At 42.1% G+C, this 14,893-nt stretch overlaps 1 protein-coding gene across 1 annotated transcript in view; it reads left to right on the top strand.

The window, feature by feature from the left end:
• Positions 1-14,893, top strand: part of GALNT18 (polypeptide N-acetylgalactosaminyltransferase 18) — a 308,353-nt gene that overhangs the window by 254,999 nt on the left and 38,461 nt on the right. The window contains exons 4-6 of the mRNA XM_075567108.1: positions 7,101-7,284; positions 9,976-10,173; positions 12,647-12,761. Coding sequence (XP_075423223.1) covers positions 7,101-7,284; positions 9,976-10,173; positions 12,647-12,761 — 497 coding nt within the window. The remainder of the gene's footprint in view (positions 1-7,100; positions 7,285-9,975; positions 10,174-12,646; positions 12,762-14,893) is intronic.

Here is a 14,893-nt window from a genome sequence, read left to right as displayed (position 1 = left end):
TTTGTATAGAAACCTGGGGGAGGAATTACCAAATGTTTAATGAACCGCCTATACCTTCCTTCCTGAGCAGTTTTAATGATTTGGTCATTGGTGCCTGGTACAACTTTAGGCAAGTTGCACGCTCTGAATTGACAGATTTTTTTTTCTCCAAGCGTGTGCTACATCATGCTAGAATATTGATACAATAAGGGCTACAGATATTAGTGCTCCAATTATAGTTCAAATGTATATAATAGGTAGTCACGTGTGTCCACCATATAACATCAACATTTCGATTTGATTGACAGTGTGCACGACACTGTATATAAAGTTAATAACATTCCACTTTATTCTGCATTCGAGCAGGACCGGATTGCATAATCATGGGGGTGCAGAGTGTGTGCGGGATCTCTCACCCCACCCATCCCCCCCCTAGCCCTACCTGTTGGAAGGTTGTGGCGATACTGAAGGTATCCCACCCAGGGGGGCGGGAGGGGGTGTGGGGTTATGACATGAAGTTGGACCCCACCGGATGCCTGGCCTGATTTCCATGATGGCCACCTGGGCGAGCTCCCTCCAGTGCTGCCACCACACCCGCTCCACTGGTGGGGTCCCGGGGGAGAGCACGAGGTCCGGTGCAGTCGCACATACAGTATGGCACCGCCATATTAGAAAGACACTATTATATATATTTGAAAGTATTTAAAATTGCGTGTGTCCAGATACATTGTATAAACGCTGCATTCTACAGGGACTCCTGCCTGAAATGAGTTTTTCCGTAACCTATGCTGATGCAGGGAAAGGAAGCATGTAACGAGAAGGAAAATGCAATAAATCCACTTTAGCGAAGGGGAGCCCAAGAGTAAAGTAAAACAAATAGTCACTGGCTTCCAAATGCAGCCATGAGTGCAGAAGCATTGTACAGAAATGTTTGGGCGCTGTGGATAACGCATGTTAACATCTTCTCTGCCACAAAGACCTGCAGCACAGGGAATGACACCGACTGATTTACAGGAATGAGAGTTTTATGAACTGTGGAGGTCTCTAACTCTCCCCAGCCACCACAATAAATTTACAATAGAAAAGGTGTTGTAGCCCACCCAGTTAGAGAGGGGGAACTAGTTATGCAAGCACAGGATCACATACAAAATAAAGTCTCAAAGAGGCACTGTCGGGACTGTGTGGCTTATTGTATATGGTTTTTCAAATGTAATAAAAACGTTTACTATTGTTTATGTGATTTTGTGCTGGTATAACTAGTTCTTCTTTTTTGAACTATTGAACTATTACACTCTCTGCAATGACTAGTGGCAGATTTCCTATTAGGCTCGATAGGCCTGGGACAAGGGCGGCAAAATTTGGGGGTGGCAAATTTTCTTTCTTTTTTTTCCCCCCACCCATATACACCGGCCCCGTTCTCTTCCCTGATTGCTGAGGGAGAGTGTGGGATCTCTGTAAAAGTTTGTTATCTACTCCTTCAGGCCCCCTCCTCCTTCTGTAGCATTGCGACGTCAAATGACGCTGCGACTTCACATGGTGACGTATTGCCATGACAACGTGACATCACAAGCCGTCGCCTTGTCATGGAAATGCGTTGTCACGTGACATTGCGGCGTCATTTGACACCGCGACGCTGCAGGAGGATCCAGCCCTGGCAGCATAAAGATAAGTGCCTATGGTCGTCCTGAATGTTAAATCTGCTACTGACTCTGAGTGTTGGTTTACCGGGCACGGAGCAGCCCTGGGGACTAACGTTCCTACTGATTATGTGAGTGTGGATCTATATGAAAAGACTGTTCTGTAATATTAAATGTCAATAATAAATTATATCAGTTCATAATCTAAAAAAATGTCACAGCATGCGTTATTATGCTGATATATATAGCCACCGCTAAGTGTCCCGAACAGTTGCATAAATTTGTATTCATGCAACCGTCTCTCTTTCGGTGTTCTAAGATTACCTTTGAGTATGGCCACCTTCAGATCGTTCATCTTGTGGCCAGAGTCAGAGAAATGTTCCCCAGCAGGACTGTCTCTCCTTCCACGTTTGATGCTATGGCGATGTAGATTTATTCTCTTGTTTAGCCCCTGTCCCGTCTCACCTATGTAGTAGCAGCCCCCTGGGCATTTCATGCACATGATAAGGTACACCACATTGCTGGAGGAACAGGTGAACCTTCCTCTGATTTTGTACTCCAGATTCCTGTGTGGTATTTGTATTGTGCCCGATGTGGCGTGGTTAAAATAATACGTATAATAGTACTTCCATGATTTACTCACATACACTGTGTGATGACCTCAAAAAAATGGTAAAAATTAGTTTTCGGAAGTATTTTAAAAATAACCCCCCCAGGCATCATACAGAAACTGTTTTGCGTAATATTCTCTTCATTAACTGTATCACAAACGGTGATTTCTTTGTTGAATGTTATAGTTGTGATCAAAGCAATTCTAATAGATATTATAAAATATATATTATAAAATATACAACCAGAGCCACGGAAATCGCCCGTCCGATTGGATGCTCCACGTGGTAAGGGTAAACATGTAAATATACAAAGAAATCAAATCATAGCATAATACTGTAAAACATACACATACATAAACAAACAACACTTAACAAACGCAGAGAACAACAGGTAACTACTCACAATGGCATTTAATATGGCATATCATTAATATCTTAAAATACACTTATTACACATAAAATAGTACATAAAAACATATATTAGGTTCAGGCAAGATTCTCCAACTCGGGTGGGGGTACCTGCTTACCGAAAACAGGATGTAATCAGGCAATGGATAATTCAAAGAGTATCCCCTCTTATGGATAGCTGCTGCTGTTGCTGCTGCTGCTGTTGTTAACACCTGGGCTCAGACGAGGAGTCTATTATTGGCAGGGACAGGTTTTTCCAGCTAGCTGCGTCTGCCTCAGTCCTCTCCCAGCACTGCAGAAGCTCCAGGACCACACACAGAGATACTTCCTGGTCTGCCCGCACCACGTGCACCAAACACAGCAATGCTGAAATGTTGGATATTCCTACGCCAGCATGTGCTTTCCCACAGCTCACAGCTCACAGCTCACAGCTTCGGAAGGGTACAGCACTCACACCCGAGTAGTGGGGACCTCACAGAACCACTGTGGTTCTGTGAGGTCCCCACTACTCGGGTGTGAGTGCTGTACCCTTCCGAAGCTGTGAGCTGTGAGCTGTGAGCTGTGGGAAAGCACATGCTGGCGTAGGAATATCCAACATTTCAGCATTGCTGTGTTTGGTGCACGTGGTGCGGGCAGACCAGGAAGTATCTCTGTGTGTGGTCCTGGAGCTTCTGCAGTGCTGGGAGAGGACTGAGGCAGACGCAGCTAGCTGGAAAAACCTGTCCCTGCCAATAATAGACTCCTCGTCTGAGCCCAGGTGTTAACAACAGCAGCAGCAGCAACAGCAGCAGCTATCCATAAGAGGGGATACTCTTTGAATTATCCATTGCCTGATTACATCCTGTTTTCGGTAAGCAGGTACCCCCACCCGAGTTGGAGAATCTTGCCTGAACCTAATATATGTTTTTATGTACTATTTTATGTGTAATAAGTGTATTTTAAGATATTAATGATATGCCATATTAAATGCCATTGTGAGTAGTTACCTGTTGTTCTCAGCGTTTGTTAAGTGTTGTTTGTTTATGTATGTGTATGTTTTACAGTATTATGCTATGATTTGATTTCTTTGTATATTTACATGTTTACCCTTACCACGTGGAGCATCCAATCGGACGGGCGATTTCCGTGGCTCTGGTTGTATATTTTATAATATATATTTTATAATATCTATTAGAATTGCTTTGATCATTACAGTGTTGAGCGCCACTGATATAACTTCTTTTCCACTTCTATAGCCTGACTAGGGGTCAGGGTTATATCACCGGCTGCCAGCTCACTGTGGGATATAGCGCTACCTATTTGTTTTTTCGAATGTTATAGTTGGAAACAAAATATGTAAATGTATTAGCAATCTTGGAATGGAAACATTAAAAGTTCTTAGATGTAAATTCCCGACATTATATGATCACATTTATTTCAAAAGAGGAACAAAAAAAATAATTCTGAAATGCTCTTGGATTTGATTTAAATCAGGTAATGTGACATTATTGCATTCACTGCGGTAAATGATATGCGAGGGAGAAATGCTCATTTTCTCTGAATAGAGAAGCAATATTACTGATCTATACACGCCATTAATGAGACACCCGAATAAGGTTTTCTGAAGAGCTTGGATACTTTGTTCTATTACACAAAAAAAAAAAGCTTTATTTCAGATATGCTGAAATAACAACCATTTCTCATACATAATAAAACTTGTATAAAATAATCTGCATTCTTGCTGCTTTTGTGCCTATTCCCCCAGTACAGTACCCCGTCATTGCTACCCAATGTTATCACAAGTCACTGCTCCGGCGTTATCTAAGTTAGTTCCCATTCTTCATGTTTCCTTTACAATGTAAGATTCATGTAATGGCTTTGCAAGTTTAGCAATTAAAAGTTAACTCTTAATGTACAACTGCTTGGTGTCATGCCTTTCTTAGCAAATAATGCTGCAACATTTCTAAGGGGCTGGCATTTCTCAGGACCAGGATGTCTGTTGCGCTTGCCCCAGAGTGTTGGTACCGCCGTCGCTTGTACCGCTGCTCCGGTATCGCCTCCGTTGACCCCACCAGTAAAGCGGTACTTCCTCTTAAAGCCGCCGTAGATGCCAAGTCCCATATGATATCCTCGTGTTTTTCCTGGCTGCGCACGCAGACGCGGAGTTGATAATTCCTCTCTGGCTAAAGCGGCGGTACCAATACTCTGGGGCAAGCCCAACTGACATCCTGGTCGTGAGACCTGCCAGCAAGGGTAGAAACTATCCATTATGCGCTCTGATTCCTGCTTGCTGTAAGTAGGATTCCAATTTTTACCCCCACTGGAGCAGAATATTCCACGTCATCATTCCATGTGTAGGAGACACTTTGTTATTTTTAGAATTCTATTAAATTAGTCTATTTTAGCTCATCAGTAGGTGTTGTTTAGTTTTATGTTCGTATAAGTTGGTTTGTCTGTCTGTTAGTATTATCGTATTTGTTGTTGTTTGTGTATGTATTGTCATACTGTATCAACAGTCCTTAAGTTACACACTATGATCGGTTTTGGTGTTTCTTTCCACATATTGCGAGTCATCCTTCAAGATATACCTGAAGGATACCAGGTCAACAGGACTGGATATTTGGTCAGATTGCTATATCTGCTATTGTGGACTTATTTTAGGCGCCGGATTATTTTTTGTTATGTGTGATCTGATTGGTCATTTTCCTGGCAGCCTATCTTATATGTATAAGATCTACTGGGTATTCACTTTTAGTGGTAAATTACACAAATAATTAATCACTGCATTAGCGCTATTAGCACGTTTATCTTTTCTTCACATTTACAAGGCAATACTGGAGCTAAACTGCGGCATTATCTTCCTGCCGCTTGTGTTAAAGCATTTAGCTCCAATTTGGCTCCGTCTGCCCAAGTTTGTGGCCTAGGAACTGCCAGTAGAAGGAGTTAGATGGTGTATGTATTACAATGAGATGTATCAAATTCTGCCTCTCTGTGCTCCTTTCCCTTTCTGCCTTTTATTTGCCCCCAGAAATCCTTCAAATCTAAAGTGGCGCAAGTCTAAAATTGTGCACCAGATGTAAGACATTGTTCTTACGTAGGCCGCAGCTCTGCTCCAAACACACATTAGCACATTCACTGTGCCAGGCCTTTTTTTGGAGCCTAAGTAAATATTACTTCTCCAAAAGAGAAAGAGAAAATTGAATATTCGATGTGGATGTAAAAAGAAAATGTGCAGATGTCGCCAGCCTCGTTGTTCCTGGTGGTGATAACACGGCATTAGCCCATTATGATGCAGGATAACCGCAGAGTTTCCATAAGATTCCACGGCATTCGTGGATCACAACGTATCAAGAGGGGACAATGGAGTCTGTGTATGGAATTTACAACAACACATTGTCAAATGTTAGCAATAAGATAGAAGTGCACATTACACCATGTAAAAGCTGGAAATGCGTCAGTGCAGTGACTGAGACGGCCATGTATCGAGTGCTGGAAAACGTTTTTGATATACACGGCAAACATACATTCTTATTATTATCGTTTATTTATAAAGCGCCAATATATTCCGCAGCGTGGTACAGTGAGGTAATCATACAGTAGTTACATTAACTAGGATTACACCTACATTCTATTTTTACTTGTAAGAAACATGTTATTCAAGCTTCTTTGAATTTTCACACACGTATTTCACACGGGTGCGGGGGTTACACTCTTTGTTACTGCGATAAGAATAAAGTGATATAATATGACTGACAGACGCAAAAATGGATATACCTCATTTTAATATACAGATGTAGCAACACTTAAGGTTTGCAAACCCGTGGCCAACCTCGGTCACGCGCCCACGGTGGTCCCATGCAATGGAGGATTAATGCTGCCCGGGGTCCTATCCGCACTGCATGGACCCCTCGCCGTGTGATCACATAAGACACTGTCTCCAGCACCGGAGACGTTTACGTTTTTTAGGCCGCGCCCCAGAGACAGTTCGTCTTGATACATCGTTAGCCTCTGTGTCTAAACATTCTTCCTAATTCCTCATGTAACATAAGTATTTAACTATTTCATTTGTCATATTGGATGTGGCATTGGAGCTTTTGCTCTTTGACATTAGGTCACAATCCCAGCAGCACTCCTTTTAGCAGAAATATATATGGTGTGGTGGGTTTGGGTTCTGAGCTTACTGGGGGGGAGGGGTGTATCTGTAATTCCCATATAACAACTTTCCAAATGAATATCTGATACACTGGGAGCAAAATATGACATAGTTCTTTGTATAGCTTTCAGTAGTTTACTATTTTATACGAAGTATAATCATCATTTCGACTTTGTAGCCAGTCATCGTGTTGGGTATTGAGTCATATGAATATTCTGTATGTTGCTCTAGTGTTCTTGGTCACATGCTATGAAAACATCAAGGCAAAGAGTTGCTCATTGCACCGCAACTCGAACATATGTTCAATGCAAGTGTATTTGTGTTTTGTAACAGAGGAGCTGAAGGAGAAGTTGACGCATTACGTGGATGAGGTTAACACGCGTAAACCTGGATTCATCAAGGTGGTCCGACACAGCAAACAAGAGGGGCTGATACGATCCCGGGTCAGCGGATGGAGGGCTGCAACAGCCCCTGTGGTTGCCCTTTTCGATGCACATGTGGAGTTCAGCGTGGGATGGTATGTTTCAGGCTTCTGTTGGTTTCTATTCTCAATATCTTGCAATATTTCTAGACCAAGGCTCAGATGCACCAAGCGCCACGATGCTGCTTAACAAAATAGTGATAATGGTAGAATATTTGCCCCTGCACTGTAGAGCTTCCAATCTATTACTTTGTAGCCAGAGGCACAGGGAGATAAAGTGACTTCCCCACGGTCACAAGGAGCTAACACCAGGAATTGAACCAGGCTCCCCTGATTCAAACTTCATTGTTATCCAAGTCAGAACTGTGCTGATTCATTAGACAACGTGAGTAATGTTAATAGTAACACTGTATCCTTGAAGGACAAGAACATAATGCTAAGACATATTTTCTCCTGTACAGAGTATAGCGTTAACTATATTAGACATTAGTAATAATGAGATGTTAGGGTATCAGATCTCTTATTCACTGAAGTCTGTTAAGATAAACTCTGGGACTTAAATACCATAACGTTAAGTCACAGCTAAACGTGCCTGTACTCCCATCCACACCCTGAAATAGGGCTTTTGCAGTGTCTGGGTGGGTGCAACGCCACAGTTAGGCATGATATAAATAATATAGCGTTATTTTCCTTTTCTCACCTCTCTCCTCACGACTGAAAACGCTCTATTTAAGGGTCTGGATAGCAGTAACGCCAACACTTCCATATCACCACATAACGCATAGTTATCCTGTCACGTTAACCCGATTCTAATGAAAATGTAGTACAGATGTTGGTTTTGCACATATTCAGCTGTGTGGATACGGTATTAACTCAGGAAAAATTACACTCTGTTCCTGTTTTAGGTAACGTCCCGTTATGTTCACTAATGCAACAGAGTTTAGTGGATTTTCCCCAAGATATATTATTGCCACTTTTCTGGAGGAACTTAAACCTCTTCATAATAAAAGAATGAAAACATATTTCTTATTATATGCATTAGTGATGGCTGGAAAATAACTTGCCATGCCATATCAACAACTACAGTACTAGTTACAGAACTACAACATCCACCAAACTTTCCCATTGTGCAAGTGTAGAACGTCTCAGCAGGGCCGTAAAAAAAAGGGGTTCGGAAGAGTGAGACAGGATAGATGTTATTAGGCACATCTTATCCCAAAACACACCGGCTTCTACCAAACTTGGAAGTTCCAGCAATGCGTTATATTTTAGACCACTCCAACTGCAGCTCAACCCCGTTATAGCGCGACCCGTTACAACGCGAATCCGCTTATAACGCGATGCAAGCGCGGCTCCCAATTTTCGTATTTATGAATACTTTACAACATGATTATTGGTGTCTTAAATACTTTATTGTACAATGCATACAATTGTACATTATTTATAACACGATCCGCTTGTATCGCGATGTGATTCTTTGGACCCCAAGCACAGCGTTATAAGGGGGTTGAGCTGTACTGCTTGGAGATTAACTTAGCTTTGCCGTCTTGAAATCGCTGATCCTTGAACGAACGTGTGAAACACGACAAGCCTGAGTGATTCGTTTGTTTTTGTTTTCTTGGCTTAATGGAAAGAGAATAAGTAACTTAAGCAAAATGTTATTCAACCTTTGCAATGCTGACAACTTTTATAACGACAAAGCATCAAACAAACATATTTGACATAATGTGTCAACACATTTGTGCGATAGAGAAATATACTTGGGAGTTTTTTCTCGGTTGACACATTTTGCTGGATGAATCGGTCGGTGCATGCTGAAATTAAATATTCGTACTAATCTTTGTTCTGTTTAATCTTTCATAAAAACATTTACTGCACGAGGACGCCAAAAGAAACACTTTGAAGCTGTCAACAAAATATACAATATCTGAACAAATGACAAGTGAAAATTCATGAAATCCTATTACACTTCAAGGTTCAGTAATATAAGCTAATGGAAGCAAATTGACTGTATTCAGACAATATAAAACAGTCGTAAAAAGCGTAGATAGCTGATTTACCAAACATTATACAAACTGGTTTACATGTATCTATTCATAAACAGATGTATATTTAATCTTTGCTCACCACAAGATGCACCTTCACTGCAAGAGTTACTCACTTTGCAATGCCTTGCAAATCCCCACCAGGGAAGGTGTGGTGAAGGGTTGACCGAAAAATACCCGATTAATTAATAAACAGGTACTGTAATAGCAAATGATACCAAAACGGTATTTAATCGTGTTGGCTGCTTTCTTACGGACATACTACAGTATAGGGAATATTAAATACATTTGCAGATGTACACGAATGCACATACCTAACTTAACAATGGAATAGCCAAGGGATACCTCATATACATGGTCTTCATGGGGTTCCCTTAGATAAGGGAGATGGGGTTGGTAACACTGCTCCTGGAATTTTTTAATTTCTTTTTCACCTGTCCTAAATTGGCAACTCACGCTCCTCTTTTTGTTCTTCATAACTGTGCATTATGCTGTAGCATAACTACCCCAGATTCCCGTCTGGGAGTCCTCTTGGTTTGTTAAATACTTAATGTCTCTTCCCTATTTCTAGGGAGGTAAAAATGCACAGTACTGTTGATACCACATTGACACACCACATATAAATCCCACCTGCACATCATGTCGCTAAGATTGCTTCAGTCACCAGCAGGCGGCCATGTTGAATTTGCTGAGAAACGGTGAAACTAAATCCAAACTTTAAAAGGCGCTGTTATCTTCACAGGGCCGAACCAGTGCTTACCAGGATCAAGGAAAACAGGAAGCGCATCATTTCCCCATCCTTTGATAACATTAAATACGATAACTTTGAGATTGAAGAGTATCCACTGTCTGCGCAAGGGTTTGACTGGGAGCTGTGGTGCAGGTACCTGAATCCGCCCAAGTCCTGGTGGAAGATGGAAAATGCAACTTCTCCTATCAGGTAACTTTTAACTCCTCGCGCCAAAATTGCAAAAAGGGGTGAAGTTAAAACAAAACAACAATAGGGTACTAAGACATGGGCATACACATAAAAAAATACAATAGAAGAGAGGAAATGGCAGAGCACAACCGGAAAAATCCCCAAAAAGTTTATAAGGAAAGTGCGTTATCCATAAAAATGTTTAATGGTCATGAAGGGAAAAATGGCAAGGCATTACCCTACCAGGTCTTGCCATTGTTCCCTTCATGACCATTAAACATTTTTATGGATAACGCACTTTCCTTCTAAACTTTTTTGGGATTTTTCCGGTTGTGCTCTGCCATTTCTCTCTATTGTATTTAACCTACAAGGACGGAGGCGCACCTAGATTGCCTGGAACGTGAATTAACATGGACGCTGCAGCAGACTTGTGAGTTTTTGCTTGCTACATGGTCATTATGTTCCACTAAGGGATTTGGGTATTCAAGTGGGGTGACAATTAGCATTTGGGTTCCTGGATATATTGAGGGCCGCTCACGCTGGTTTACAACTAGGATACCACACCCAGTACCCTCCCATAATCAAGATTATACTCCAGGCATCATATAGGAATTATCATCTTTATACTATAATCATCACAACTGTATTCAGTTTTTAGCACCACGCATTATACATTTGCACATAAAAAAAATAGAATGAACTAGCGCTAACCCTGTCTCATACTGTAATTCAGGTGCTGTGATCTTGCTTCCACACTGCAACATGCATACAACTATTCAAAAACCAAACTGGATCAGCACTCTAAAATAATAATGTAGGACTTACGTTTTTGGTCTCACCAAGTTTCTTCTATAATGCATCAAAAAAAGCAGAGATACAGAAAAATCAGCACACAGGGAAAGGACATGTTAGCAGACACGCACTGTTGTGTGCAAAATAGAGCGACGTTTCACGGTCCCCTTTACTGCTTCCTCAGTCATACAGCCATACACACAAAAACACATCAGTCTACAGCAGGGGTGCTCAAACGCAGTCCTCAAGGGCCCCCAACAGGCCAGGTTTTCAGGATATCGCAGCTTCCTCAAAGGTGGCTCAATCAGTGGCTCAGTCATTTTGTTTGAGTCACCTGTGCTGAAGCCGGGATAACCTGAAAACCTGGCCTGTTGGTGGCCCTGGAGGACTGAGTTTGAGCACCCCTGGTTTAGAGGTAATTGGCAAAGCGCACCAATGCACAAGATGAGTGCAACAAAAACTCGGATTATCAGCGTTTCGGTCTTGGCAGAGAGCTACATAACAATAAACGTTTGCTTCGATGTCCTGGTAAATGTCTCTCCAAGGTCGAGGCTGAAAAGGTGGTAACGCTACGGTTTATTTTGTAAGATAAAAGTGTGCACCATTAGATCATTTTGCTTACTAGACTTAGCATCGTGTAGTAACTATTGGACCCAAAATGGACCATGTTTCCATTCACATACAAATGGTTAAGTACAATGGTGCTTAGTATTAAGGCAAAAGTGGTGCAAACCTGGGCAAAAAAGGAATCATATATACCAAAGAAAAAAATCCCATTGAAATGAACAGGAATGTTTCTTTGGTACACGTGGAGCAATGTTTGTGTCCCAGAATTGCTCCACTTTTGCATTGATACATAAAGCCACGTTGTGTTTAACCATTTGTATGTAAATTGAAACACTATCTTTGGCCCAACATTGCTAAATGGTGCTAAGAATCCACACACCTTCAGTCCTATTGAATTGAATGTTACTTAAGGCAGGGGTGCTCAACTCCAGTCCTCAAGAACCCCCCCACCCCCTTCCAAAACAGGTCAGGTTTTCAGGATATCTCTGCTTCAGCACAGGTGACTCAATCAGTCCCTGCTTCTTCTGCACAGGTGGCTCAGTCTTTGACTGAGCCTCTGAGCCACCTATGTTGAAGCTGGGATACCCGGGAAACCTGACGTGTTGTGGGGTCTTGAGGACTGGTGTTGAGCACTGCTGCCTTGAGGCAGGGGTGCGCAAACTGGGGGGCATTTATTTAAGGGGGCCCCTAACCAAGCCCCGCACTTACAGAGGCCCCGCGCTCTTCCCCACAGCATTTAAACTGATGGCCCGGGGAGAGCGTGGGGCCTCTGTAACTGCTTCTTACCTTCTCTCCGGCTTCTTTTCCTGCATCTTCTTATAACAACCGACGCGTCGCCATGACAACGCGATGTCACATGACGTCACATGAGGAGGAGATGCCAGAGAGCAGGAAAGGGGACGAGGGGATAGGCGCGACTTCAAAAGTTTGCTCGCCCCGGCCTTAAGGTACAGTAAGACTTGGCACCAATTAGTAACGCCCAGAAATTAAGAGGACGATAAGGAATATTATTACTTCCTAGCGCATTGGCTTTATGTCCTCGTATGCAGATCACTGTTTGGTGAGAATGGTTTTCATTGTATCCCTTTTGTTACTGTAAAGATTTCTTAACATCACACGGCTCTGCTTCCCTTAGAAGTCCCGCACTCATTGGCTGCTTCATCGTAGACAGGCTGTACTTTGAAGAGATTGGTTTGCTCGACGAAGGCATGGAGGTGTACGGCGGGGAGAACGTGGAGCTCGGAGTTCGGGTAAGGAAACGCTACAGCAGGACACACGGCATTTCTAAAATGTATCGGGGACTGACAGTGCCGGGGCCAATGTCTAAAAGCATAGCATAGGTTTCCATTCCAGTGTGCGCACTTCCTGTGCTATTATCAGATTTTCACCTCCAGGCTTAGGGTTTTTTTTTAGTTCATGTTGTAGATGGAATATTCACATTGATAAAAAAAAAAAGCATATTTATGCTCGATTGTTGTATGTAGTTTACTGCCAATAAAAGACTCATTTTTGGTCCCTTTATCCTTTGTAAATGTCAGTGCCAGCTCCTTAAGAAATTGTGTCATGGGCAGAAAAGGGTAGATTCTAAGCATCATGGAGCCAGCATTGATTGTGTCTGTTTCGCCTGTCGGCTCCAAAGCAAAATATAATATATATAATTTATATTGAAATGAAATGAAGGTTGAAATGTACTGTATGCCGCTAGAAACAATAAATATAATATAATTTTCCCTTTCTCTGCTATCATAACGAGCTCTTTCTAAAGCAAGAGAGTTAGTAGCGCAGCATTGCTAGCAAACCACTGTGGGGTATTTACTATTTAGTTGTTGGGTTTGTTGCAACACAAACGGGTGCAGAGCATCACATAATACACAATGACACACGTATTTCAAACCTGCAGCCACTTATTACACCTTGTAAGCCATGTTACAAATACAAGTCCCTTACAACAGGGGTGCGCAAACTTTTCAGTCTGCGCCCCCATGTCTGCTCTCCCCCCCCTCCCCTGCTCGCCCTAACTCCCCCCCCCTCCTGCTTGGCTCTGGCATCAAATGACGCCGTGGGGTCATGTCACACTGCTGTAGCAGCACAACGACACGTGACCTTGCGGGTTGCCATGGCAACGCATCGCCTGAAGCCAAGGTAAGGAAATTTACAGAGGTCTCACGGTGCCCCGGCATCTCGCACCTCCCAGTTTGTACATTCCTACCTTACAAGAAACTGAAGTATCCTAGTACCATGGACAGTGTATTAACAGAAACAGTGTGTGCATATTGTAACTGCAGTGACGTCCAGCTAACAGATCTCATTTGCTTGAGCATGGGCTCCCAGACCTGTGGCAATTACTCAGGATTAAGATAATGAGCTCTAGGAATGCCTGTGAAATCTACATGTGAGAAGCAAAACACTTTAATTATTTTGTTCTCCTTCTGTCATTTTAATAAGCCGTTGTTATGCCTTTCAGGATTTGCTATGATTAAATATTGGCAGTCAGGTAAGCCATGTGGGCAGTGAAGATGGAAGAAAGTTTTAATAAACAACACTTAGTATGTTAGCTGTGCAGTAAATAAAAATATCACTTGTGAGCACATTCACATCTCAGACAGGTCTGCAACCCAGCCTTTCACCATTATCTATTACAGTACTTCCACTGCAGCCAGGGATTCTGGGTAATGACATGCAAATGAGTACACTGTCACTTTTTATGTTAGTTGTGAAGTCTTAGAAAAGGTGCTTGGATATGGAACATTTGGGTTGCAACCACAGGATGTAAATAAGAGGGAGTATAACAGGACTTGTCTCAGGCTCAGTGAATGAGGCAACTGTCCAGTGTAAAGCTCCTTTTTTTATTTTGAAGCTTAAACGTCTACTTCTGTCTTTATAGAAACAATGATTGATCTAAAATGTTCTCCCTTTACTTTTGTTCTCATAGCATAATTATAATAAAAATGGGTGTTGTTATGATATTTAATGAGATATTTTGTATTTTAATCAATCTGTTTTTTCAGAGGTTAATGTGGTTACCGTTTCTCTTAAAACTACTCTATATTGGGTATATGAGAGGCTAAGACCCTTCGTGTGTCTGTGCAGATCTTCAAAGAGGACTTAATTGGGAGGGTTATCACTGATGGCTCACTAGAAGTGACATATGTGTCATTTAGAAGGCTATAAAGGATAGCCAGATACCAAGCTGTCAGCCTCAAAGAAAACTAAACATTCTTGAATGATCACTTGTGTGTCCCAGAGGGGAGAGAAACAGGTCACCGCTTAGTTGGAGGACTTTATTAAAAATGAGAATATCATATGACGTCAACTATTCTGCATAATAACAGGGACATATACGGCATTGTGGCAATAAGGCAAATCAAATCATTGCACACAC

This window comes from Ascaphus truei, chromosome 12 (genome assembly GCF_040206685.1).
Source record: "Ascaphus truei isolate aAscTru1 chromosome 12, aAscTru1.hap1, whole genome shotgun sequence".
In the NCBI taxonomy this organism is placed as follows: domain Eukaryota; kingdom Metazoa; phylum Chordata; class Amphibia; order Anura; family Ascaphidae; genus Ascaphus; species Ascaphus truei.
This window is presented reverse-complemented; position numbering and strand designations above follow the sequence as displayed.